Source organism: Petromyzon marinus, chromosome 42, assembly GCF_048934315.1.
Source record: "Petromyzon marinus isolate PM22_M1 ecotype Great Lakes invasive population chromosome 42, UKy_Petmar_22M1.pri1.0, whole genome shotgun sequence".
NCBI classification, from domain to species: Eukaryota; Metazoa; Chordata; class Hyperoartia; order Petromyzontiformes; family Petromyzontidae; genus Petromyzon; species Petromyzon marinus.
Window position 1 is genome coordinate 13846489 of NC_133708.1, and position 24800 is coordinate 13871288.

The window sequence follows — 24800 nt, forward strand, 5'->3', positions numbered from 1 at the left end:
AAAAGACCAGGAACCTTGAAGACTTGGTGACCGAAAAGAAGAGAGAATTGAAAGACCTGCACTATTGAGGAGCGTGGTATTGAAAGACCAAGTACTTTTTTTTTTAGATCCGTACAACTGGAAAGGCGAAAGAGGATTCGTTACGTGAATTTCCCAGAATCTGGGACCCCTTTGATGGCTTGAGGGCCCCAAAATCGCCGGACGACTTTAGGACCAAAAGCAACGTCTGGTACCTTTTGAGGAACCAGGTTGGAAGCAACCAGGGGATGATGCGGGGTTCGGCGGGCAAGGGAATGCCGGGATTCCCGGGACCCCGGCTGCTGGTGGCGGGGTTCATCTTGGCGCGACTCACGGCGTGTGAGTTGCCCTCAGCCGCTGCAGTCCACGCACACCAAAGATAAAAAACAAAGATCCCCCGTGTAGCCTCAACATACTGTAGTGGCAAGTGCTGTTAGCGAGCACCTATGAAGGCCGGAACGGTACACGAGGGGGTGGGTGGCCAGCACCACGCCCGACCGACTTTGTCTCCCCAGTGGCGATGTTTACACACCGCAGCAGGTACTCATTTGAGGCTGAGTCGACCTAGGGGAGGCCCAGGACGGGTTCAGATAATCGTCACCGGCGTTGGCCGTGAGCGGGAACCGAACCCACATCGCTCTCTACACTATGTGATGATGATATTGGTGATGGTTTTCACCGCTCTATTACTGTTCACTTTGAATGCTGTAGCAACGTTTAGGGCTCGTGGTGCGGTTGCGGCTGGGCTGTTGAGGCGGGAAGTTGTGGTGTGGTGTGGGGGGGTTGTGGCGCAGATTTGTTCCGAGTTGTGGCGTGAGCGTGTAGGTCCCATGGTTGAGTTGCGAGGCCAGGCTCATCATGTTGGTGCTTTATTACGCCAGTTTAGGGCCCATCCAATTGAGTAGGTACGCAAAAACCTGTCAAAACTTGACCCGTCCCCCCCTCGCTGTACGCACGCGGACTTTTTACACCCCCCGAATCCTATAGAACGGCCGATATTTAATCCACGCAGAAACGATTAATAATAATATTCACGTATTTAAGCAAACAGATAGTCCAGCGCCGGACTATCTAACTAATTTGAAGGCCAATGTGGACAAATTATTATCGAGGATTCACCCCCCCCCCCGTTTCCTATGCGTACACTGCCAGTAGACACCCCCCCCCCCCCATACACAAGGGAACGCGTTTGGGGTAGCCCCCCTCCATCCGTGTGGACTCGATGGATGACCCCGTACCCAGGGGCTTGCTGCTGCTCCTGCTGTGCAGTTCTATTGGAGGTGCCATTGGTAGGGCTCGTGGTGGTGCTTTGCTGGTCGTGGTGTTGAGGCAGAAGTTGCGTGGTTGTGCTGTGGTGGTTGTGGTGTTCAGGCTCGGGTGTGCGACGTTGTTGTGCCTTACTGGTGAAGTGTGTGTTAATGGCTTCGTGTTAATGTTGCGGTGCGGTTGTAGTGTTCAGTCTGGGGTTGGTGTTGACCAAGGTTGTGTGGATGCGAGGGTGTTTGTGGCTGTGTGTGGCTATGCGGCTGTGTGTGGCTGTAGAGTGTTTTTTTACTCTGTTTATATGGCAGTGTTGTGTGTTTTTGTTTACGTGTGGTTGTGTGGCTGTAGGGTGTGTTTTTGGCTGTGTGTGTAGCTGTGGCTGTGTGTTGCTGTGGGGAGCGGTAATGTAGCGGTTAGCGCACTGCGCTATGAATCCGGCGATCCGAGTTAGATTCCCGCTCACGGGCAACAACGGTGACGATTGTATTATTTTGACCGGTCCTGGGCCTCCCCTAAGTCGACTCAACCTTAAACAAGTACCTGATGCGGTGTGCAAACATCGCCACTAGGGAGACAAAGGCTGTCGGGCGTGGTGCTGGCCACCCACCCCCTCGTGTACTGTTCCGGTCTTCATAGGTGCTCACTAACAACACTTGCCCCAACATTTAAGGCTATACGGGGATTCTTTGTGGCTGTGTGTGGGTGTTTGTGTCTTAACAGAAGTCTGCGATGTTGTTTGGTGTGGTGATTCACACGCTGTGGTCTGCATCCGACGACCTGATATCAAAACAGCTTCTGCTCTTCCTTTAAGTCGTCTCGGCCTCAAATGAGAACCTGGTGCGTGGTAACCATCAGCACTGGGGAGACAAAGACGGCCGGGCGTGGTTCTGACCACACGACTCTACACGTGGGCAGTGCCAGCCTTAGGTGCTCGCTAATTCTCACACTGTGAAGCGCCACGGGGAATGGGATCTTTGTGTGCGTGTGAGACTGTGCTCACTTTTCCCAACAGTTTGTTAAGGCTATACGGGGGGGGGGGGGTCTTTGCCTTTGTAAGTGACGAGTGGTGGTGCAGTGGTTAGCACACTCCTCCACGAACCTGGCGCGCGAGTTCGATTCCTGCACACGACCATGAATAGTCGTGAGCGAATATTTGAACCGGTCCTGGACCCCTCTCCCCTAGCCATAAAATGAGTACCTGGCGCGGTGTGTACACAATACTGGGGGGGGGGGGGGGCAGAGTCGGCCGGACGTGGTTTTGACCATCCTATTTTCCGTACCGGCATTAATATGTGCTCGCAAACAGGACTTGCCCCAACAGTCTGTTTAAAGGCTATCTGGAGGGGAAAAACATTTTTGCCTCCTGTGTCCAAAGTCTGCGGGCAGCATTTGATTTTAAGGGACTAAGCTGTGAACCCGGTGACGCGTGACATTAATTAAACATCGTCCCTGTGCTCGCGAGCATCCAGGACCTTAGCTGTGGATGGGCTGGCCCGGGTAAAGCTGCGTGGCCGCGAATCGGAGGCATTCCCTGTTCACTATAGTAGTGGCGACAGGGATGTCCTCTGCCACCCTAAGGATATACTGAATGGGCTTTGCGATGCTGACGTCCGTCGGTTCAGTCCCCCGGCGAGGCAGTTGAAACGATGGCGAAAGTTTAAGTTTCCCACACCGCCTGCGTCCACTCGGCAGGTGGGTGCGCCACAGATGGTGCGGTGGGGTAAAGTGTGGGAACTCCCACATCTTCTAAGACGTCTGTCTTAGAAGATGTGGGAACTCCCACATCTTCTAAGACGTCTGTCTTAGAAGATATGAGAACTCTCACATCTTCTAAGACGTCTGTCTTAGAAGATGTGACGTCTGTCTTAGAAGATGTGGGAGAGGTTGGACAAACTACCTTCTAGTCCAGTGTTCTTCATTGCAAAGCCCGCGGGCCACTGATGGCCTTTAGTGCGGCCGCCGACAATACACAACACGTGACAACACCCCCCTCCCCATCATCATCATGCTGCTGTCAAATCCCCATTGGTTCCAAATGTGTCGTGGCCCTCGCACTGATGATGCCTTATCGGCGAAAGTGATCCCTCCCCCCTCGGAAAATTAGTGAAGAACAATGCTGTAGAAGGGGGTTCTCTCTCTAGAGCTTCCTCTACCAGCAGTGGCGTGTGAACAAGCAGTTGCATGGGTTCCTCCAGATAATAAGACACAATGAGGATGATCAATGCCCTGGCGCTGTCAAGGGATGGGCCCCCCCCCCCAATGGTTAACTCGTGCTATCGGTGTGTGCTGATCACAAGTTAATTGTTCGCTCCCTCTGAGAAGGAAGGAGTGAGCGGCTGCTAAATCCGGGGAGCGTGGCGCGAAGAGGTGGGACGTCATTATCGTCGTCGGCTCCACAAAAGAAAAAAACCCAAACACCTCCAGTGGGTTCCCTTTTTCATCTCCCCAGCCGCTCAGCTCCCCCCATTCAGTTGTGGCATCAGCGCAGCCTTAAACGGGTAACGTGGTGTGGTTGTATGGTAAACTTCACCACTGCGGGAGACGAAGGTGGCCTGGCGTGGTGCTGGTCACCCTACCCCCTCGTGTGCCGTTCTCGGCCTTGTTAAGTGCTCACGAACAGCACTTGCTCCCAACATCCTGTGATGGGCTATACGGGGGCTCTTTGTCTTTTGTGTGTGTGGCTATATGACTGTGTGGCTGAGATGCTTAATAACAGCACTTGCCCCAATAGCCATTGGAGGATCCTCGGGGAACTTTATCTTTGTGTGCGAGTGTTTGGGACTATATATGTTTTTGTGACTGTGTGTGATTGTGTGTGACTGGCTGTGTGTGTAAAACGCTATACGCATAGCTGTGTGTGGCTGACTGTGCATATGTGATAGTGTGGCTGTGTGTATGTCTATTATCTGTTTGTATGAATATGTGTGTGTGAGAGGGACCGCGTGACTGTCTTTGTGACTATGTGGCTGTGCGTGTGAGACAACAAGTGTGTCTTTTGTCTGTGTGTAGGTAGATGTCTGTGTGTGTGGGGTGTGGATAGTGCAACGGGTAGCATGCTTTGCAGCGAACCCGGCGACCCGAGTTCGATTCCCGCTCACGGCCAACACCAGTGACGATTATATGAATCAGTCCTGGGCCACCCCTAGGTCGACTTAGCCTCAAATAAGTACCTGGTGTGTTGTGTAAACATTGCTACTGGGGAGACAAAGGCGGCTGGGCATAATGCCGTGCCAGTCTTAATAGGTGCTCGCTAACAGCACTTGCCCCAACAGTCTGTTCAGGCTATACGACAGGGGATCTTTGTGTGTCTGTGTACCAGTCGTTAGCTCAACGCGCTACTAATTCCTGCTCTCAGGCAACATCGGTGACAAATATCTAAACTGTAGCTGGGACCTCCACTCGGTCAACTCGGCCTTAAATGAATGCCTGGCACGATGCGTATACATCAGCACTTGGGAAGAAACGAAGGTGAGACAACGAGCGCAGCCAGCCGTGGTGCCAGCCGTACGTTCCCCTCGTGTGCCGTGCCGGCCCTCAGAGGTGTTCGTGAACAGCACTCGTCCGTTAAAGGCCTCACAGGGGGAATCTTTGTCCGGGTCATGGAACAGCGCACGAGTGACCGGTTGCGAGAGCTGGCATCTGCGTCGCCACCATCCTGACATTTTAATCCATGTGGCGGAGCGCGTGTTTGGTTGAATTTCACCAATTATCCCTAACGAGCAGTAATTGATGACATGGGCAGCCACTTCCCCTTCTGCCCGGGAGAGGAGTATGTACTCATCAGGCAGCAGTGTGGCAAGGCGGTGGGGGCGGACTGCGTCTCGGCGTTGTTGCTTCCTGAATAGTCGTGTGGAGCAGAGGAACGCGTGGATTAGCGCAGCCCTTCCCTTTTCCTGCGGTACGCGTAGCGCTTGGGGCTACGCGCGATGTCGCCAGGGTGGTTTATGCGGTGTGGCCCGTGGGATTCCTCGTAAGCCGTGCTGCTCTGCATCCAATTTGCGGCATTGAATTCTGTACAGTAAGGCCACTGAGCTATGTACAGTGAGGGAAAAAAGTATTTGATCCCCTGCTGATTTTGTACGTTTGCCCACTGACAAAGAAATGATCAGTCTATAATTTTAATGGTAGGTTTGTTTGAACAGTGAGAGACAGAATAACAACAAAAAATCCAGAAAAACGCATGTCAGCAATGTTATTAATTGATTTGCATTTTAATGAGTGAAATAAGTATTTGACCCCTCTGCAAAACATGACTTAGTACTTGGTGGCAAAACCCTTGTTGGCAATCACAGAGGTCAGACGTTTCTTGTAGTTGGCCACCAGGTTTGCACACATCTCAGGAGGGATTTTGTCCCACTCCTCTTTGCAGATCTTCTCCAAGTTATTAAGGTTTCAGCTCCACAGATTTTCTATGGGATTAAGGTCTGGAGACTGGCTAGGCCACTCCAGGACCTTAATGTGCTTCTTCTTGAGCCACTCCTCTGTTGCCTTGGCCGTGTGTTTTGGGTCATTGTCATGCTGGAATACCCATCCACGACCCATTTTTCAATGCCCTGGTTGAGGGAAGGAGGTTCTCACCCAAGATTTGACGGTACATGGCCCCGTCCATCGTCCCTTTGATGCGGTGAAGTTGTCCTGTCCCCTGAGCAGAAAAACACCCCCAAAGCATAATGTTTCAACCTCCATGTTTGACGGTGGGGATGGAGTTCTTGAGGTCATTGGCAGCATTCCTCCTCCAAACACGGCGAGTTGAGTTGTTGCCAAAGAGCTACATTTTGGTCTCATTTGACCACAACACCAGTTGTCCTCTGAATCATTCAGATGTTCATTGGCAAACTTCAGACGGGCATGTATATGTGCTTTCTTGAGCAGGGAGACTTTGTGGGCGCTGCAGGATTTCAGTCCTTCACGGCGTAGTGTGTTACCAATTGTTTTCTTGGTGACTATGGTCCCAGCTGCCTTGAGATCATTGACAAGATCCTCCCGTGTAGTTCTGGGCTGATTCCTCACTGTTCTCATGATCATTGCAACTCCACGAAGTGAGATCTTGCATGGAGCCCCAGGCCGAGGGAGTTTGACAGTTCTTTTGTGTTTCTTCCATTTGCGAATAATCGCACCAACTGTTTGTCACCTTCTCACCAAGCTGCTTGGCAATGGTCTTGTAGCCCATTCCAGCCTTGTGTAGGTCTACAATCTTGTCCCTGACATCCTTGGAGAGCTCTTTGGTCTTGGCCATGGTGTGGAGAGTTTGGTATCTGCTTGTTACCTGTATAAAAGACACCTGGGAGCCAGAAATCTTTCTGTTTAAGAGGGGGTCAAATACTTATTTCCGACATTAAAATGCAAATCAATTTATAACATTTTTGACATGCATTTTTCTGGATTTTTGTGTTATTCTGTCTCTCACTGTTCAAATAAACCTACCATTAAAATTATAGACTGATCATTTCTTTGTCAATGGGCAAACGTACAAAATCAGCAGGGGATCAAATACTTTTTTCCCTCACTGTAGCTCTTCTTCAGAAGTGACCTGGCTACACATGATAACTTACTGAAGTGGCTTTTCACGTGCAAATGTATAGCACCCAAATACTCTAAACGCATGTTGTTTCTAAATGTGGAGAAACATCTACGCGATCATGTGGAGAACATGTGAACTCCAAATATACAGGCGTCAGGGTTGGGATTGAACCCATGACCTCCGGCATACCAGGCGAGGTAGTTAACATTTGGCCACCGGACTTGAAAAACACAGAATTTTGTCCAAGACAGAAAGGCACCCCACAAATAATCCTTGCGCTGTTTGTGTGCTAATCACGTCTGGTAGGGGATTGCACTACGGGCAAAACTTTTGGAAGCTTCCGGATTAGAAAACGTACTCGGGTTAAAAATTAGTCATTGTTCAGTGAGTGGGCTAGGGCAGAACGTGCTATGGTTACCCAGAGGTCAAAAGTAATGGCTTAGGGTTATCCAATGGATGGAAAGTGCCCGCGAGAACGTATTAACCAATGGAGATAGAGCGATGAAATCAGCTCGTGTGTAGGTGCCAGGTGGATCGCCACCATCACAGGATTCGTGAGGGATGGCGGCGGTGGTGGCTCTTGGGTGGAGGGAGGCCTTCATCTGGGAGTTTATTGCCAAAGCACCAGACAAAATAATTCATCTTGGCAACGTAGTAACGGGATTTTCACTTTACCCTGCAGCCATGAGAGGCGCTACCATTCAGCAGAGATTCACGAGGAACTGTGTTCTCTGACGATTCATCGCATTGGGAGGGGGGCGAGAATTCATTAAACTCCTAATGTCAGGAGAGTAAGGGTGTAATTGGCAATTCACTTTCATGATTAACTTAACATTGTGTGTGTGAATCCATAACGAATCTGGGCTGTGTGATGGGCAGTGCAGCGAGACCCATCGTTGTACTGTACTGCGGTTCGATGTTCCTGCTTCGACGCTCATGTCGCCTTTACCAGCAACCCTGCGCTCGCCAAAAAACTCGGCACGTTTGCCAACAAAACTAAACTTTTATTATTTATCAGTTGAAGCTCACAGTGCTATGAAGGATTAGGGCCGTTGCACGACACGATGGCTGCTGTATATTTTTTCCATCTAAGGCCACACACACGCAGTGGGGTTATTGACGAACGTGCCGAGCATTACCAGTGCTTCCCGTGCTTGTGCATGCCTGCCAACGCAGCAGCAGCATCGTCGCCAAATACAACGGCACCGACGGGCGCGGTGAAGTACGGTCAGGTTACCCCTAAATGACGACCCATGTGCGCGCTGTGCGGTGGGGGGGAGCCCTCACCCGGCAGCGGACGGGCAAAGGGGGCGCGCTTGCCAAACGTCGCAGCGCAGGACCTTCGCGGGTGCGGGTCTTGGGACTAGACGCCGGGGCGCTGCCGAGTCAGTCCGGCGCTTCGTCGCCGCTGCTGCTGTTGGAGCGCACCCCCCCCCCCCCCCTTGCCGCACGTCTGTGTGACAAAAGGCAAGTGGGGCAGGTAAAATATGCAGGAGAGAGTTGCCGTGGAGATGAGACGTATGTAGAGTGGCAGCAGCAGTGCAGAGCTGACCTTGATTTTGATCTCTCGTTCGCGCACCGTCACACGCCTGAGCTGTGGGGCTGCTGCAGCTGGCGGTGGTGGTGCTGGTGGTATTGTTGCTTAATCGGTCCTGGGCGTCCCCTAGGTCGACTCAGTCTCAATGAGTACCTGGTGCAGTGTGTAAATATCGCCACTGGGGAGACGAAGGTGGCTGGGCGTGGTGTTGGCCACTCACCCCCTCGTGTGCTGTGCTGGCCTTCATAGGTGCTCGCTAACAGCACTTGCCCCAACAGTCTGTTAAGGCTATACAGGGGATATTTGGTGCTGGTGTTGCTGGTGGTGCTGCTCTTGGAGCCATACCTGGTATGAAAGGTGCTCACAAACAGTACTTGACCCAAGCTGTCTTTTTGGCTAATTGGCAATTGTTCTCTGTTTTATTTGAGTGTATGTGTGCACACGTGTGTGTGTGCGTCTACGTATTTAAATGCGATATGTGTATGTGTACAGTGTTGTATACCTGTGTGTGCGTGTGTTGACCCAGCATTAAATGAGCGCATGGTGTGTGAACATCAACATTGGGGAGACAAAGGTGGCCGGGCGTATTACTGTCAACCCACCTCTCTGTCAGACTTCATACGTGCTGGATAGCAGCACTTGGCCCAACATACTTTAAATGGTTTACGTGGAAGCTTTGATTTAAAGCTTTCGTGACTGCAGTAATTCATATTCTAAGCGCTTTCGGTAAAGTCACGTTTTATATATATATTTTATTATTTTATTGTTTCCCTTCAACGTGACTTTACCGAAAGAGCTAAGAATGTGGAAGCTTTGTCTTTTTGTCTGTGTGGGAGGCGGTGGCTTGGTGGATAGTGCGTTGCACTGTGAACCCGGAAACTTGATTGCTGGCTGTGGCTGTAATGTCAGCTGCGAGTGATTTCGGAAACGGACCTGGGACTCCCTTAGGTTGACTTGGCCTGAAATTAGTGTAAACATCTGTACTGGGAAGATTAATACAGCAGGGCGTGGTTCCGAGCGCATCACCCACTCCTGTACTTTGCCAGCCTTAATAGGTGCTCTCTAATAACACTTGCCCCAACATTTTGTTAAAGCCTCGATTGGGGATGTGTTGGTGGAGTTGCGGTGCAGTGTTTAGCGCACGAGGTTATGAACCCAGCGACATTAGTTCTATTCCCGGCCACGGCAATTATCAGCGGAGAATAACTCAACTGGCCCTGTACCTCACCTGGAGCGACTCAGGCTTACATGAATACTTTGTGGTGTGTATTTATGTGCTACGGTTGGACCAACCCTCGCCATATGAATGTGGATTTTCCACTACGAGCTGTGCAGGGTTGTAACAGGAGATCGCACCAGTGCCTCGATAATTTGATAATTTGAGCGGTTAATCACCGTGATGATTTTTTGACTTTTGTACTTGTGAGCTTGTGTGTGTGTGGGGAGCGGTGGCACAGTCGTTAGCACACTGCACCATGAACTTGGTGATCTGAGTTCAATTTCTCCTCATGACCCATAATAGTGGCACATATTTCATCCAGTCTTGGCCATCCACCCCCTCTTGTGCCATTCCGGCATTCATAGGTATTGGCCAACAGCATTTGCCCGAACAGTCTGTTCAAGGCTATACAGGGATCTTTGTCTTTGTCGCGAGCATGTTATGTGTGGAGTGATGGCTTGTGCTGTCTGCGTGTGTGCTTATGCCACTGTGTGGGTGTTGCGCATGTGTGTACGTGTCTCGTGTTGCGTGTCTCTCTTTCAGTTTGTGGGCTCTCTGTTGTCAGTTTATGGGTCTGTTTGGTTTTATGGATCTCTCTGTGTGAGTCTATAGGGCCCTGTACGACTCTGTAGGTCTCTGTAGAGTCTATTTAATGCCTGATGGTGCAGAGAGACCATCAGGGTAGAGCTTGGAGGTAGCCTTGCTTCCCATGTGCTGTGCAGCAGCTGTAGCATCTGGCGGGGAGGGTGCAAACGCGGTGGTCATGACGAGGTGCCGCGGCGGTCACGACGAGGTGCGGCGGTGGTGGCACCTCATTGGGGGATCTTTGTTTTTCTCGTGCTGACGAGTGTTTGTTCATGACCGCGCGTGTGCGCTGCAGGGAGCGACGCGCGTAGCTGCCTGCACAGCAGCACGGGGGAGTACGGCAGCGAGGCGCCTCCCGTGAACGGTGCCGGCGACGTCGGGGCCTACTGGTCCTACTCCGGTGAGGCACTCCCCCCTGCCCCCCTTTCTCATGTGAGCCCAGTGTCCCCTGCCCCCCCCCCCCCCCCCACTGGACCCACGCACCACCAGGCAGCACACAGCACACAATGAAGTTTGAGGTCGATCAGAGACACTGCTGGGAATGAAAGTGAAGCGCTCAGCTTGGCGGAGGGGACGTATGCCCGTCTGTGTGTGCGTGCTACTCGCTAACAGCACTTGTCCCAATAGTCTGTTAAGGCGACACGGGGGATCTTTGCCTTTTCTTTGTGTGCACGTGTATGCGTGCGTGTGTCGGCGAACCTTTGGCACTTCACGTGGCCTCAAGGTGCACCTAGCCTGGCAATGTCACCACCATTTAGTGGCAAACTGCAATTGTTGTTGTGCGTGTGGAGAGACGAAGGGCGAGCAGATTAGGGGTGGAGACTCAGCCGGCCGATCGCAAGTGTCTCTACCGTAACGCTTGCCAGCTAGCCAGCCGATCGCCAGTGTCCTCACCGTAATGCTCACCAACTAGCAGGCCGATCGCTCGTGTCCTCACCGTAACGCTCACCAACTTGCCGGCCGATCACTAGCTGGGTGTGTGGGGGCCCACAGTGAACGTGGTGGGTGTGGGGGTCCCATAGTAGGGTCTGGCGAGTGACTGGGGGGCCTCGGTGGACATGTTGTGGTGTGGGGCCCACACGAGGACCCTGGATAAATCTCGTGAGGTGCGACTGCGTCCCAGGTTTCTCGAGCGGAAGCTGCTGCCGCCGCCACCACTCCCCCCCCACTGCCCCCCCCCCACCTTCCGTGCCGCCTCTTTGCAGACCGTGAAGAAGCGCTGACACGACACCAATTAGAGGTCTGTGTTTGCCGATCGGGCGATCGTTATCGAGCTGATCCGGGGAGCCGGAGCCGCCACCTCGTGCTACGGTGGTGAGGGTGATGGAGGCGGTGAGGGTGGTGGTGGTGGCAGGTAGAGCGGTGAGGGTGGTGGAGGCGGGGGAGCGGGTGGTGTGTGTATGGCGAGCGGGTCTGAAGCGGTTAGCGCGCTGCGCTACGAATCCAACGACCCGAGTTCCATTCCCACTCACAGCCAACACCGTTGACGATTATATGAACCGGTCCTGGGCCTCCCCTAGGTCGACTCAGCCTCAATTGAGTACCGAGTGCGATGTGTAACCATCGCCACTGGGGATGCAAAGGCGGCCAGGGGTGGTGCTGTCCACCCATGCCCTTTATGTGCCGTTCCGGCCTTCATAGATGCTCACGAACAACACTTGCCCCAACAGTCTGTTAAGGCTATATTGGGTGATCTTTGTTTTAGCACAGGACAGGTAAAACGAAGAAAATTGTCACAGTAGGGAGCACAGTTGGTGCATCTGCCAGTCATCTCAGGCAGTCAAACTATGGAACCTGGGTCTGTCCTGTGACCTGACAGCAGTGAGCCTTCGACACTGCACGTGGCGTCAAATTGCACCTAGCCTGGCACAAGCGCCGTGGTGATGTCACCGCAACTTAGTGGTGAACGGCAGTTGTTGTCATTGGGGACTTTCTCTCTGAGTGCCAAGTCAGGGTCCCATCACTGCCCCTGTGTACGCCGTGTGTGCGTGTCTCACACGGAGCCGTTAACGCGCTGCTCTAAGGACCTGGCGCCCCGAGTTCGATTCCCGCTCACGGCCGACACCAGTGACGAATGTCTGAACCGATCCTGGGCCTCGCCTAGGTCGGCTCAGATATAAATGAGCACCTGGTGTGCTGTGCACCACCCGCTCGCGGGTACTCGCCCAGAGCAATTGCCCCACCGGCATGCGTGTGCTCCTCGGGGGATCTTTTTCTTTTGTGCCGCGTGGCACGTGGTGGCGGCGGCGTGATGAATGGCGGCGCGCCGCTCGCCGTGCCGAGGTCCGTCTTGTCGCTCCCGGCGGCAACGGATTAAACTGCGGGGGAGGGGGTGGAAGGCGGGGGGGTGAGGGGTGTAGTGGGGGTCACTGGGTGCAGGCGTAGCTCCCACCCACGCCGTTACTCTATCATACGTCTGTATAACCGGTAACTGCATGAAAACAAAACGGTAAAAACGGTTACCACTGCTGCACGAATAGCAATTGTCGGGTGTGTTGGTTACCGTCGCTCGGAGCTTGCACCGCAGAGGGTGCCGGTTCGAGTCCATCTCTCGGCGCGGGAGCTGAAACAATGGGGCTAAATGTCTTAAACGGGTTGCGTTCATTATTGTTGTAATTCCACTGCAATCGGTTACCGGTGTCCTATTCTGGAATCGGTTACCGGATCCTGACTTCTAGAACCGGTGACCGATTCCAGATTACGGAATTAGTGACTGTTTCCGGAATTTGGTTATTAAAATTCCGATTCTTACTTAGGCCCTTCCCTCCTATTAGCCTCTCCGTAGCCCTAATCCAGCCCGGTGTGCAACGTCGTCACGTCCCACCGTCGTCGCATCCTACCGTCGTCGCGTCCCACCGTCGTCACGTCCCACCATTGTCACGTCCCACCGTCGCCACGTCCCACGGTCGCCACGTCCCACCGTCGCCACGTCCCACCATCGTCACGTCCCACTGTCGTCACATCCCACCATCGTCACATCCCACCATCGTCACGTCCCACCGTCGCCACGTCCCACCATCGTCACGTCCCACAGTCATCACGTCCCACCATCGTCACGTCCCACCATCGTCACATCCCACCGTCGTCACGTCCCACCGTCGCCACGTTCCACCATCGTCATGTCCCACAGTCATCACGTCCCACGGTCGCCACGTCCCACCGTCGCCACGTCCCACCATCGTCACGTCCCACTGTCGTCACATCCCACCATCGTCACATCCCACCATCGTCACGTCCCACCGTCGCCACGTCCCACCATCGTCACGTCCCACAGTCATCACGTCCCACCATCGTCACGTCCCACCATCGTCACATCCCACCGTCGTCACGTCCCACCGTCGCCACGTTCCACCATCGTCATGTCCCACAGTCATCACGTCCCACCATCGTCACGTCCCACCATCGTCACGTCCCACCATCGTCACATCCCACCGTCGTCACATCCCACCGTCGCCACGTCCCACCGTCGTCACGTCCCACCGTCGTCACGTCCCACCGTCGTCACATCCCACCATCGTCACATCCCACCGTCGTCACATCCCACCATCGTCACGTCCCACCGTCGTCACGTCCCACCGTCGTCGCGTCCCACCATCGTCGCGTCCCACCGTCGTCACATCCCACCATCGTCACATCCCACCGTCGTCACATCCCACCGTCGTCACATCCCACCATCGTCACATCCCACCGTCGTCACATCCCACCATCGTCACGTCCCACCGTCGTCACGTCCCACCGTCGTCGCGTCCCACCATCGTCGCGTCCCACCGTCGTCGCGTCCCACCGTCGTCGCGTCCCACTGTCGTCGCGTCCCACCGTCGTCGCGTCCCACCGTCGTCGCGTCCCACCATCGTCACGTCCCACCGTCGTCACGTCCCACCGTCACCGCGTCACGTCCCACCGTCGTCACGTCCCACCGTCGCCGCGTCCCACCGTCGTCACGTCCCACCATCGTCACGTCCCACAGTCATCACGTCCCACCATCGTCACGTCCCACCATCGTCACATCCCACCGTCGTCACGTCCCACCATCGTCACATCCCACCGTCGTTACGTCCCACCGTTGCCACGTCCCACCGTCGCCACGTCCCACAGTCGTCACGTCCCACCATCGTCACGTCCCACCGTCGTCGCGTCCCACCGTCGTCGCGTCCCACCGTCGCCACGTCCCACCATCGTCACGTCCCACCATCGTCACGTCCCACCATCGTCACATCCCACCGTCGTCACATCCCACCGTCGCCACGTCCCACCGTCGTCACGTCCCACCGTCGTCACGTCCCACCGTCGTCACATCCCACCATCGTCACATCCCACCGTCGTCACATCCCACCGTCGTCACGTCCCACCGTCATCACGTGCCACCGTCGTCGCGTCCCACCGTCGTCGCGTCCCACCGTCGTCACGTCCCACCGTCGCCGCGTCCCACCATCGTCGCGTCCCACCGTCGTCGCGTCCCACCATCGTCACGTCCCACCGTCGTCACGTCCCACCGTCGCCGCGTCACGTCCCACCGTCGTCACGTCCCACCGTCGTCACATCCCACCGTCGTCACGTCCCACCATCGTCACGTCCCACCGTCGTCACGTCCCACCGTCGCCGCGTCCCACTGTCGCTGCGTCACGTCCCACCATCGTCACGTCCCACCGTCGTCATGTCCCACCGTCGCCGCGTCCCACTGTCGCCGCGTCACGTCCCACCGTCGCCACGTCCCACCGTCGTCACGTCCCACCGTCGGTCGACGCCCTGCTCACAGCTCTGCCGTGTGGTGTTTTGCGCGCCAAAACACCACACTAAGTCACGTGCGTGTTTTATCTCGTGCACATCCGCTGACTTGCAAAGCACAGGCGAAGCAGTTTTTTTCCCTCCTCTCTGCGATTTTGGTCCAGTGTTACCTACCTGTGCGCGATGGTGCAACAATGATTCTCTCTCTACGTTGTTCCCAGTCCCCCAGCGGGTCGGACGGGCGATGTTGTACGTTAGCGCGGTAATGCCGTCGTTAACGCATCCAGACGAGAAGCCTCAATGATGAGTCTTCAAGACACGTTTTAAGGGAGGGTCCTGTACGGGCGATGTGTTGCCAGTTCGTTTTTAGGGAGCGCCTGCCTGGCTTGGCGTGAGAGGAAACCGAAGAACCCTGGCCCCCAGTGGGTTTGGGAGTGTCACAAATCTCTGCGTGATCCATGAACCCTAGCCTCCTCCATGTGCTATCTCTGGAGGGACACCTGGTGGCTGGAGGTGCAAGGGGGGTTGAGAAGCACTCCGGCAGGACACACGTCCCTCCTCACCACCCCTCACTCGTCTCCTCTCCCTCTCGTCTCCCGCACTCTCCATCTCTGAGCACACCTCCCTCCCCCTCTCCCTCACTCATCACTTGCTCCTATCTGTCTCTTCCCTCCACTTTCGCCTCTGCCCCCCCCTCTCCCTTTATCTCACTCTTATCTTATTTGTGCTCCCCACCTCCCTCCGCTCCAGGGTCTGTCTGGCCCCACCATCTTGCTCCCTACTACTCCTCCCTCCCCTCCTACTCCCACTACCTCCGCACCTTTGCCGATTGCTGATAAGGTGATTCCGCGGGCCCACGTGTGTGTGTCTGTGTGTTGGCTGCGGGGAGTGTTGGCGTAGTGGTTAGTCCTCTGCGCTACGAACCCGGCAACTTGATTTCGATTTCCGCCTCGCCAATGGCTGAAATTGGTGGTGATTATCTGAACCGGGCATGGGCCTGGCATAGGTTGACTCAGCCTTGAAAAAGTACCTCTTTATGGGTGTCAACATTGGTTAATGGGGAGGCAAAGGTGCCGGACTTCATAGGTGCTTGCTAACAGCACTTGCTGCCCCAACAGTCTGTGTAGGCTACAAGTGGAGATTTGTCGCATGACCCTAGGAGGTAAACGAAGAAGCCAAATGGGGCTGAGCATCGCACGTTATCGGCCCTCGGGCCCGGCCGCCAGCCACTGTCATGCAAACTGTTAGAGTGGCAACTAAAATGGCAAATTTATGAAAATATAGACCGGGTCTGGGGAAAGTGCGGGATGAGTCTGAGTGCGTGTGTGTGTGATGGAGGGTGTGTGTGTGTGAGGGATGGAGGGTGTATGTGAAGGATGGAGGGTGTGTGAGGGATGGAGGGTGTGTGTGTGTGAGGGATGGAGGGTGTGTGTGTGATGGAGGGTGTGTGTGTGATGGAGGGTGTGTGTGTGATGGAGGGTGTGTGTGTGATGGAGGGTGTGTGTGATGGAGGGTGTGTGTGTGTGAGGGATGGAGGGTGTGTGTGTGTGAGGGATGGAGGGTGTGTGTGTGATGGAGGGTGTGTGTGTGATGGAGGGTGTGTGTGTGATGGAGGGTGTGTGTGTGATGGAGGGTGTGTGTGATGGAGGGTGTGTGTGTGTGAGGGATGGAGGGTGTGTGTGTGTGAGGGATGGAGGGTGTGTGTGTGTGTGAGGGATGGAGGGTGTGTGTAAGGGAAGGATGGTGTGTGTGAGGCATGGGGAGGGTGTGTGTTTGTGTGTGTGTCGTGACTTTGCGTTCGCCCTAAGCCTTTTGCGGCGGCTTTCTCTCCCCCGCGCACCCCTTCCCCACGTCTCCTGCCCCAACCAACTTGGTGATAACGGCCGGAGAAATTAATTACGGCGCGTGACGCTTAATTAAGACATCGGCGCTCGTAAAAGCACGGCTCGCAGCCACGACGCCGAGCCTCGCTCCCAATTAGCGACGATGATGCGCGCATGGCGGGTCGGCTCGTTAAGGCGCGGAGATGAATAAAGATGGCGCTCGCCGTCTGCGCTCGTGATTGAGGCCTCGGGGCAGAAGTAGCCCCCCCCCCCTCCGTGCGGCGCCAGTGGCAGCTGTCGTTGGGCCCTACTATACCGCCCACTTTGTATGGGTGTCTGCCCTTAGGTGTGACGAGAATCCATCTTGGAGAATTAAAAATATCAGTTGGTCTGTCGAGCTTCCCACGCTGTGTGGATTGGAGGTCACATGAAGGGACAGTATTCGCGATAATAATCGTCGTGTTTAGTTGCGTACAGCGGTGACGGCGTTCGTGCAGAACGCGTCTCACAATCGCGAACCGGAAGGTAGCAGTAGGGCGGTGAGCTGGCGCTACCAACAGTTGCCCAAGCTCTGCAGTCCTCAATACATTAAGGTGTTTTCAGCCCATTATTGAGTGTTCATTATACACGTGTGGAGGAAACTAGAGCACCCGGACAAAACCCACAGGTCCGAGGGGCCAACACTCTATCCCATACAGAACGGATAGATGGTATTCCTTACTTTTCTGTACCGCCCGCCTTCTCCTAGCGATCCAGGGTAAGCATCCTCATCGGCACCCACAGGAAGGGAGTGTGGATATTAGTCCTTACTGTGCTGTACTGATTTCTGGCGAGCCTGGGTAAGGGCACCTGGACGACTACGGGAAGGGAGCTTCACATTAATAGTGGGGCGATCCACTAATCCTCGCTGCTGTCTCCACAACAGCGCTGGATCACAGCCAGCCATGTGCAGGATAACCGCCACCGCCCGGGAATCTCAGAGGTAGCTCTGTGATTTCCACTTCTGTGGGCCGTTATTTCGCAAGGAGGGTTAAACCGCACGCTGCGAGAGATCCGAATAGATTCTTCGTCCCGAGATGAGACGCTGATTGGGATAAAACTGGGGAAACGTGGCAAGTAAATATTTGAAAAAATGATGTCACGCACTCGCCCACGATCTCTCGGCCTCACTCACGCTCACCACCCGTCCGCCCCGCACGCTCTCCCCCGTGCGCCCCGTGTGACGGCACAATCAATAATTCACAGCTCGCCCATGAGAGCCATTATTTGTAATAATGCGAGGGGCATTGTAATGTTTTGAAAGGAGGTATTTGTAACAATGACAGGGGTATTGTAACGTTTTGAGAGAAGGTATTTGTAACGCTGTGAGAGGCATTGCAATGCGTTGAGAGCATGTATCTATAGTAATGCGAGGGGTATTGTTTTGAGAGGAGGTATCTGTAACAATATGAGGGGTATTGCAATATGTTGAGAGGAGGTATTATTGATGGTTACGTGAGAGGTGGTATTCGTAATAATCCTCAGCACCTGAGGGTTTTGCACGGAAACGTGAGCTTAGCTACAGAGCCTCCTCGCGGAGCGTCCCCCTCGCGAAGCATCCCCCTCGTGGAGCGTCCCCCTCGCAGAGCGTCCCCCTCGCGGAGCGTCCCCCTAGTGGAGCGTCCCCCTCGTGGAGCGTCCCCCTCGCAGAGCGTCCCCCCCACGGAGCGTCCCCCTCGTGGAGCGTCCCCCTCGCGGAGCGTCCCCCTCGCGGAGCGTCCTCCTCGTGGAGCCTCCCCCTAGTGGAGCGTCCCCCTCGCGGAGCGTCCCCCTCGTGGAGCGTCCCCCTCGTGGAGCCTCCCCCTAGTGGAGCGTCCCCCTCGCGGAGCGTCCCCCTCGCGGAGCGTCCCCCTCGCGGAGCCTCCCCCTCGTGGAGCCTCCCCCTAGCGGAGCGTCCTCCTCAGGGAGCTTCCCCCTCATGGAGTGTCCCCCTCCCAGAGCTATCCTCACGCGAAGCGTCCACACCGATACACATTTGCACTAAGAGCGTCCCTCTGGCAGTGTCCCTCCATGTAAACACGTGGATCTATATGTAACTCTTTGTATCTCTATGCAAATTTCGATTTAAAGCTTTCGTGACTGCAGGGATTCATCTTCTTGTTTCTTTCGGTAAAGTCACGTAGAAGGGAAATAATAAAAATAAAACATTTTATTATGTTTTATTTAACATTTTATGTTTTATTTTTATTATTTTATTATTTCCCTTCTACGTGACTTTACCGAAAGAACCAAGAAGATCTCTATGTAACTTCATGGATCTCTATGTAAATCTGTGGATCTCTATGTAACTGCAAGGCACATTAACTGCCGACGATGGTATAGGGCTGTGGTCATCCTTGTACTTCTTAGCTCTATGCGGCCGTCCCAGCTGAGATAATAAAGCCTGAGTCTTGGGGATACCTCCACCTAGTAGCGGATAGACCATGGCTGATGACAATGATGGCGCTGGGGTGACGGGGGGGGGGGCACAGCGCCGCCACCATTTGCGGCCCCCACCCACGAAGCTCCTCCCCACTCCCTCCCCCTTTTCATCATCCTCATTAAAGCGGAGAGAACCTCGCCGTGTCGGCCCTCATCATGTCACTGTTTAACCTGAAATTCTTTAATATTCATACGGGGTAAATATTAATGAGCCGAGCGGGAGGCGCTGGCCTGCATCTGCAGACGGCCCTGATTTATAGCTCCCGTCCTTCTCTGTGCCACGCCGCCTCCGCCACCGAAATACATCTCCCCGCCCATCGCTCGTTAATTATGCCACGGCCCTGGGTGCTCGCGCTAGGTTGAGCGGTCGGGTGAGGGCAAGGTCATGGAGCCGGAGTCGCGGTTCGAGGTTGTTGGCGTTCTGTGAGGGTCAATGTCGTGGTTCGACAGGGAGCCGAATTAGTGTCACCCGGAGGGGTGTGGCGGTGTGTAAGCTGTATAGGGGTGCGTGCGAGTGGGTAGAGGTGCGTGTGTGTACGTGTGTACGTTGAACTTCTTCCGCATTGTACATAGCCAACCGTAGGTGGAGTCCAGGCTTAGGACCTTCCTCTGCCTTGCATCGACCGCCTCTCTATGTCTACTATAACCGTGCTCAGAGACTCTCTTGGAGACCCGTACATAATATGATGGGATCAGAAATATGGTGTGGGTCGCTGGTCGCCTAGAATTGGTGGCACGTGACTAGCAGCCACACCCATGGTGGATGTGGTGTGCTGGGAGAAGATATATTTTTTGGGATCCTGGGAGTCAGGAATAAACTAAAACTCAACTATAAACTATTTTTATTTTCCCAGGTAAGCCCCACTGAGCTGTTTTTCAGAAGCAACCTGGCCACAAATGATAGCTCAACGAAGTGGCTTATCATGTGCAAATTTATAGCAGCCAAATACTCTAAATGCATGTTGATTCTAAATGTGGAGGGGAAACCGGAGGTCCCGGAGAAAAATCCATGTGACCACCGGGAGAGAGACACGCAAACTCCAAATATACAGGCGTCAGAATTGGGATTAAACCCACGACTTCCTGTATACCAGGCGAGGTAGTTAACATCTCCCCACCGAATAAGTGGCATGTGACCAGCAGTAGCCTTGGCCACAGCAAGAGGTACACTGGATGTGGTGTGCCTGGAGCCCTTGGCCGTGGGTTTTGCATCCATATCTGGGGTCAGCTCCGCTGTGCAGGTAGCCGTGAGTCCAGACAATGAACAAAAATCCACGTAGCGTATCGATAGCATTTACACACGGGGAGACGCTCCACCGATTTGCTGACGATGCGTGGTCATTACGACAACCGGCGGGAAAGGAATTACGCAAAGAGAGCCGCTGCGCACAATAGCCCCTTGCTGCCAGGCCACGAGCTACAAGTCAATAAACCTGAGCAGAACAAAAAACCCGTGGCCTTGAGAACGGCACACGGCGTCCACGTGGCCGAGCAACGTGGGCTTCGGGCATTGCAGGAGCGTGACGGACGGCGACGGTGGCAAGCCAGCACTGGATAATTATCATTGTCGTTACCGTTGCTCCACTCGTGCACCCCGTGACTCTGTTTGGGGGGGGGGGGGCTGATCGTTCTGTATAATTCATCATTCCAATTGAGTGATTTGGAGTGTGATTTTTCACATGTGGCAAATTTGGACTGTGGATAATGACGATTGAGTCCAGGTCGAGGGGTCAGGTGTCTGTCCAGGTTAGCGCGGGTTTGGTTTGTGGTTGTTGGCGTTAAGAGCTGTAAGTCTCGGCTCTCTGCCGACTGTTGATGTGTGTTGCTTGACTGCGTGGGGCTTTCATGGTTGTGCTGCACGTGCCGGTTGGTTCCCCGACGAAACTCCGTGGAACAACCGGAAAATGCCTCGGACAGACTGCGTAATTCGGCTACTCGCCAGCCTCCGCGTGGGTTAAAACGTCGCAGGAAAGCGGTTTTGTCCTCGCTGTGCCGATACGAGCATCCGTAACCGCCACCGCCTCCTTATTGATGCCAGCCGTCGGCACATCTCGAGATATATTCTTAAAGCTTGCACTTTTCGCTCATGCGCGAGGCAAGAGAGCTCACACAATGAACGGTTTGATATTCCTGGGCGGTGGAGCGTGGAGCTCAGAAGCAGCTGCCGAGAGAGAGAAAGCGGAGGGGAGGAGGAAGTCTTGAAGAACATTTTTTTATAATAATGCGTCCCGAGCCTTTATCCAAAGAAAGCATGCACGATAGTTTTGTCGGAGCTGTAAACAGGGACCGATTTTGCCGGCTTTGTTGTGAATCCCAGTAGTGGTGGCTGGACAGTTGTGATGATGGTGGTCGTGACGGTGGTGGGGGTGATGGCTCTGGTGGCGGCAGCGATGGTGATGGTGGTAGCAGTGACGGCAGGAACAGTGGCGGCAGCGGCGGCTTGATGACCCGGTAGATGCGCTATCTCCTGCCGTGAGCGTGGAGCAGTAGCTGGTTAGCGATAACGTCCTTGCATCGTCTGACAAGATCTCCCTGCCATGGCACTGTTTTTCCTGCTGTCCTCACCGTGAGCTTGGGGAGTCCAAAGTTGGGCTCCCCAGAGTCTGTGTTTTGTAGTCGAGGTTTAACAAATTGGACAAGATGGTTTATTGTAAGAAGTTGGTAAAAAGAAACGATAATGATGATGATGGGAGGAGGGAATTTTAAAGTGGAGCCGTGTGAGGGAAGAAGCAAAAAGAGAAGCGGTGTGACCTGCAGTGTGGTGAGTGAGTGGGTGAGTGAATGAGTGAGTGTATGAGAGGGTGAGCGAGTGAAAGGGTGGGTGAGTGTGTGAGAAGGTGAGTGCGTTGTTGTGGCCTGCAGTGTGGTTGATAACAGTCCTCCACCCACGTGGAGGATTCGGTGGAGGACTCGGTTGCTTCCACCGAGTCCTCCACCGGACCGAGTCCTCCACATGGGTGGAGGACTCCGCTGGGTCGTCCACGCGGATGGAGGAATAAACGGATGGGGAATAACAATAAAAGAAAGCGTGACCCTGAGACGTGACAATTCGCGGCGCCGCGTGCGCGGGGGGGGGGTAGCTCCACGCAGCCCTCTCTGGCTCCCAGGTGGGGTTAATAATCTGCCGTAATTGTACAAAGGAGGACTGTGTTTGCCCCAGATGATATCTTACAATTTTAAGATAATGCCGAGCGGGGCTGATCCCTTTTTGTCTGCGACGACGTTTAATTTCCCTCATGGCCGAGCGTGCGTCGTAAAAGCGCTTTGGGGGAAAAAATTAGCGAGAAATTAAAATGAGAAGTGAATTTGGACAACTGTGAGTGAGTGACTGTGTGCGTGCGGGGGAGGGGGGCGGCTGTATGTATATGTGATAAGACACTGGGTTGAGATGTAATTTTTGGCCTGGTCGCTTATGAAAAATAACTTCATATCTCAGTGGGCTTTACCTGGTAAGATAAAAAAAATAGTTTTATTTGTATTTTTTTTCAAGTGATTTGTTTACCTCATATTGTATTTTTGTATTGTTGTAACATTCTTACCCACCCCTACAGAACATGTATGAAAAAGAGCTTGTATATGCATCGGATTCATCCAATGAAAATAAATATTCAGATTCTGTAATTCCACCTCTTCGATGGTTGCCAGTCACTAACCCTGTGGTGTGCTGTGAGCGTTGCCATTGGGGGGAAGGCTGATACTAACCAGCTGTGGCCTCTCTGGATAGAGGCATCCTGTTGGGTGACTTCAATGCCCAAGTGGGTCATGATGCAACCACCTGCGCTGGAGTGATTGGAAGGCACGGGCCAGATAAGATCAATAACATCGGCAGGAGGAGGCTGCTAGACTTACGTGCAGCCAAATGGGCTTGTAATCACCAACACGCTGTCCCAACATCATGGATGCATGCCAAGTCCAAGCAAGAACATTTTCTGAACTACAAAGTGACGGAACAGCGAATGTGGACTCATGTCCTTAACACCAGGACCAACGATGGAGTCGATCTGCCCACTGACCATCGGATTGTCAGCGCAACACTGTGGAAGTTGCCTGTCACTCCATATGAAGCTCCGAGTTTTCTTGGGCCACAGTTATGCTCTCCCTTCGCTATGGTTGCAACACGTGGACCCCATTAAAGGACTATATGCGCCAATTTGAATCATTCAGGCTGGCCTGCCTAAGATCCATCCTGGTTTTAACCAGGCTGGTTTGTGTGAGGAGCTCACAGGTCCTTGAGAGATTTGGACACAGTCCCATTGGTGAGCTCCTCTGATAGGCGAGGCTGCGTTGGCTGGGCCATGTAGCCCGCATTCCCAGCTACCACTTGGACACGGCACGGGCTGGAGAAGAGATGGACTGATGCGGTACAGGAAGACAATGACTTGCCGAAGACTGGTACCAGAGGTGTTGAGATCGGCCTTTATGGAGAACCCTACTGGGCAGTTGGAGGCAGTGGTCCTCCAACAATGGAGGATAGAGGAGCAACGCTCACAACAATGAGCAGAGTGCCAAGCTGCTAAAATGCAGCAAGTTGCCACAACAGAGGGCACAGCGGCCAGTCATGTCACGGGACAGACCCATGGAAACTGGGTCTGTCCCGTCACCTCCTGTCGAAGGCTCACTGTCAGCAGTGAGCCTTCGACACTTTACGTGTACTCACCTGGCCTGGCACAGTGCTGTGATGACATCGCCGCCACTTAGTTGTGAATTGCGGCTGTTATTGCTGGAGGGGCGGTGGAGGGGGGTGCTGTGCGTGAGCCAGCAACTTTCCTTAGCGGGCACCACTTTAGGAAAAACAAGTGCAGGCGTAACTCTCAGCCGTGATGTCACCTGTAGACAGCGGGGCCTGGGCGTTAAAGTTTGGCAAACCGGAGGCTGGTCCAGCTCAGTAATTAGATTCACAGTCTGTGTGTGTGGCTAGGGCAAGGATGGTGTGTCTCTGGGTTCACTTGATATGCATCTGGTTTGGGTTATGCGTGTGTCATTGTTTAGGGGTTAGAGTTCGGCTATTGGGTGGTTATGGTTAATGTGGTGTGTCTAGTTAGGGTGGTGTGGGGTTAGAGTTTGGGTGGTGTGGGTCTCGTTAGAGGTGGTGTGTGTGTGTGGTTAGGGGTTAGAATTAGGTGAGTAAGCGGTTGTGGTTTTGGTGGTGTGTGTGTCTATGGTTAGAATTGTGCATGGTTGTGGTGGTGGTAGTTATGGTGGTGTGTGTCTATGGTTAGAATTGTGTATGGTTGTGGTGGTGGTGGTGTGTGGTTGGAGTGACCGTCGTGTGTGTGTTCATGTGGTTGGAGTGACTGTCACGTGTGTGTTCTTGTGGTTGGGGTCACCGTCGTGTGTGTGTTCATGTGGTTGGAGTGACCGTTATGTGTGGTGTTCATGTGGTTGGAGTGACCGTTATGTGTGGTGTTCATGTGGTTGGAGTGACCGTTATGTGTGGTGTTCATGTGGTTGGGGTCACCGTCGTGTGTGTGTTCATCTGATTGGGGTCACTGTCGTGCGTGCGTTCATGTGGTTAGGATCACCGTCGTGTGTGGCGTTCATGTGTTTTGTCTTTGGACTTGCATACGTGTCGGTATGTCTGCGTTCACGTTCACTCGCGGCTGCGGTTGTGTTTCGGCCATGCAGGCACGCGCGCACATCCGCTCCTGG

The 24800-nt window shown here is 54.0% G+C and overlaps 1 protein-coding gene across 3 annotated transcripts in view; it reads left to right on the top strand.

Annotated features, from left to right (window-relative positions):
- The first annotated feature begins 225 nt into the window (after positions 1–225).
- LOC116951263 (receptor-type tyrosine-protein phosphatase gamma) overlaps positions 226–24800 on the top strand; it is a 76665-nt gene continuing 52090 nt past the window's right edge. For 2 of the 3 annotated variants that reach the window (XM_032969766.2, XM_032969767.2), the window contains exons 1-2: positions 226–357; positions 10439–10543. In XM_032969766.2, the coding sequence (XP_032825657.2) occupies positions 267–357; positions 10439–10543 (196 nt within the window). In that variant the 5' untranslated portion in view covers positions 226–266. Of the gene's footprint in view, positions 358–1225; positions 1308–10438; positions 10544–24800 lie in introns of those variants that run through there. The other variant, XM_032969768.2, reaches the window with a different exon arrangement.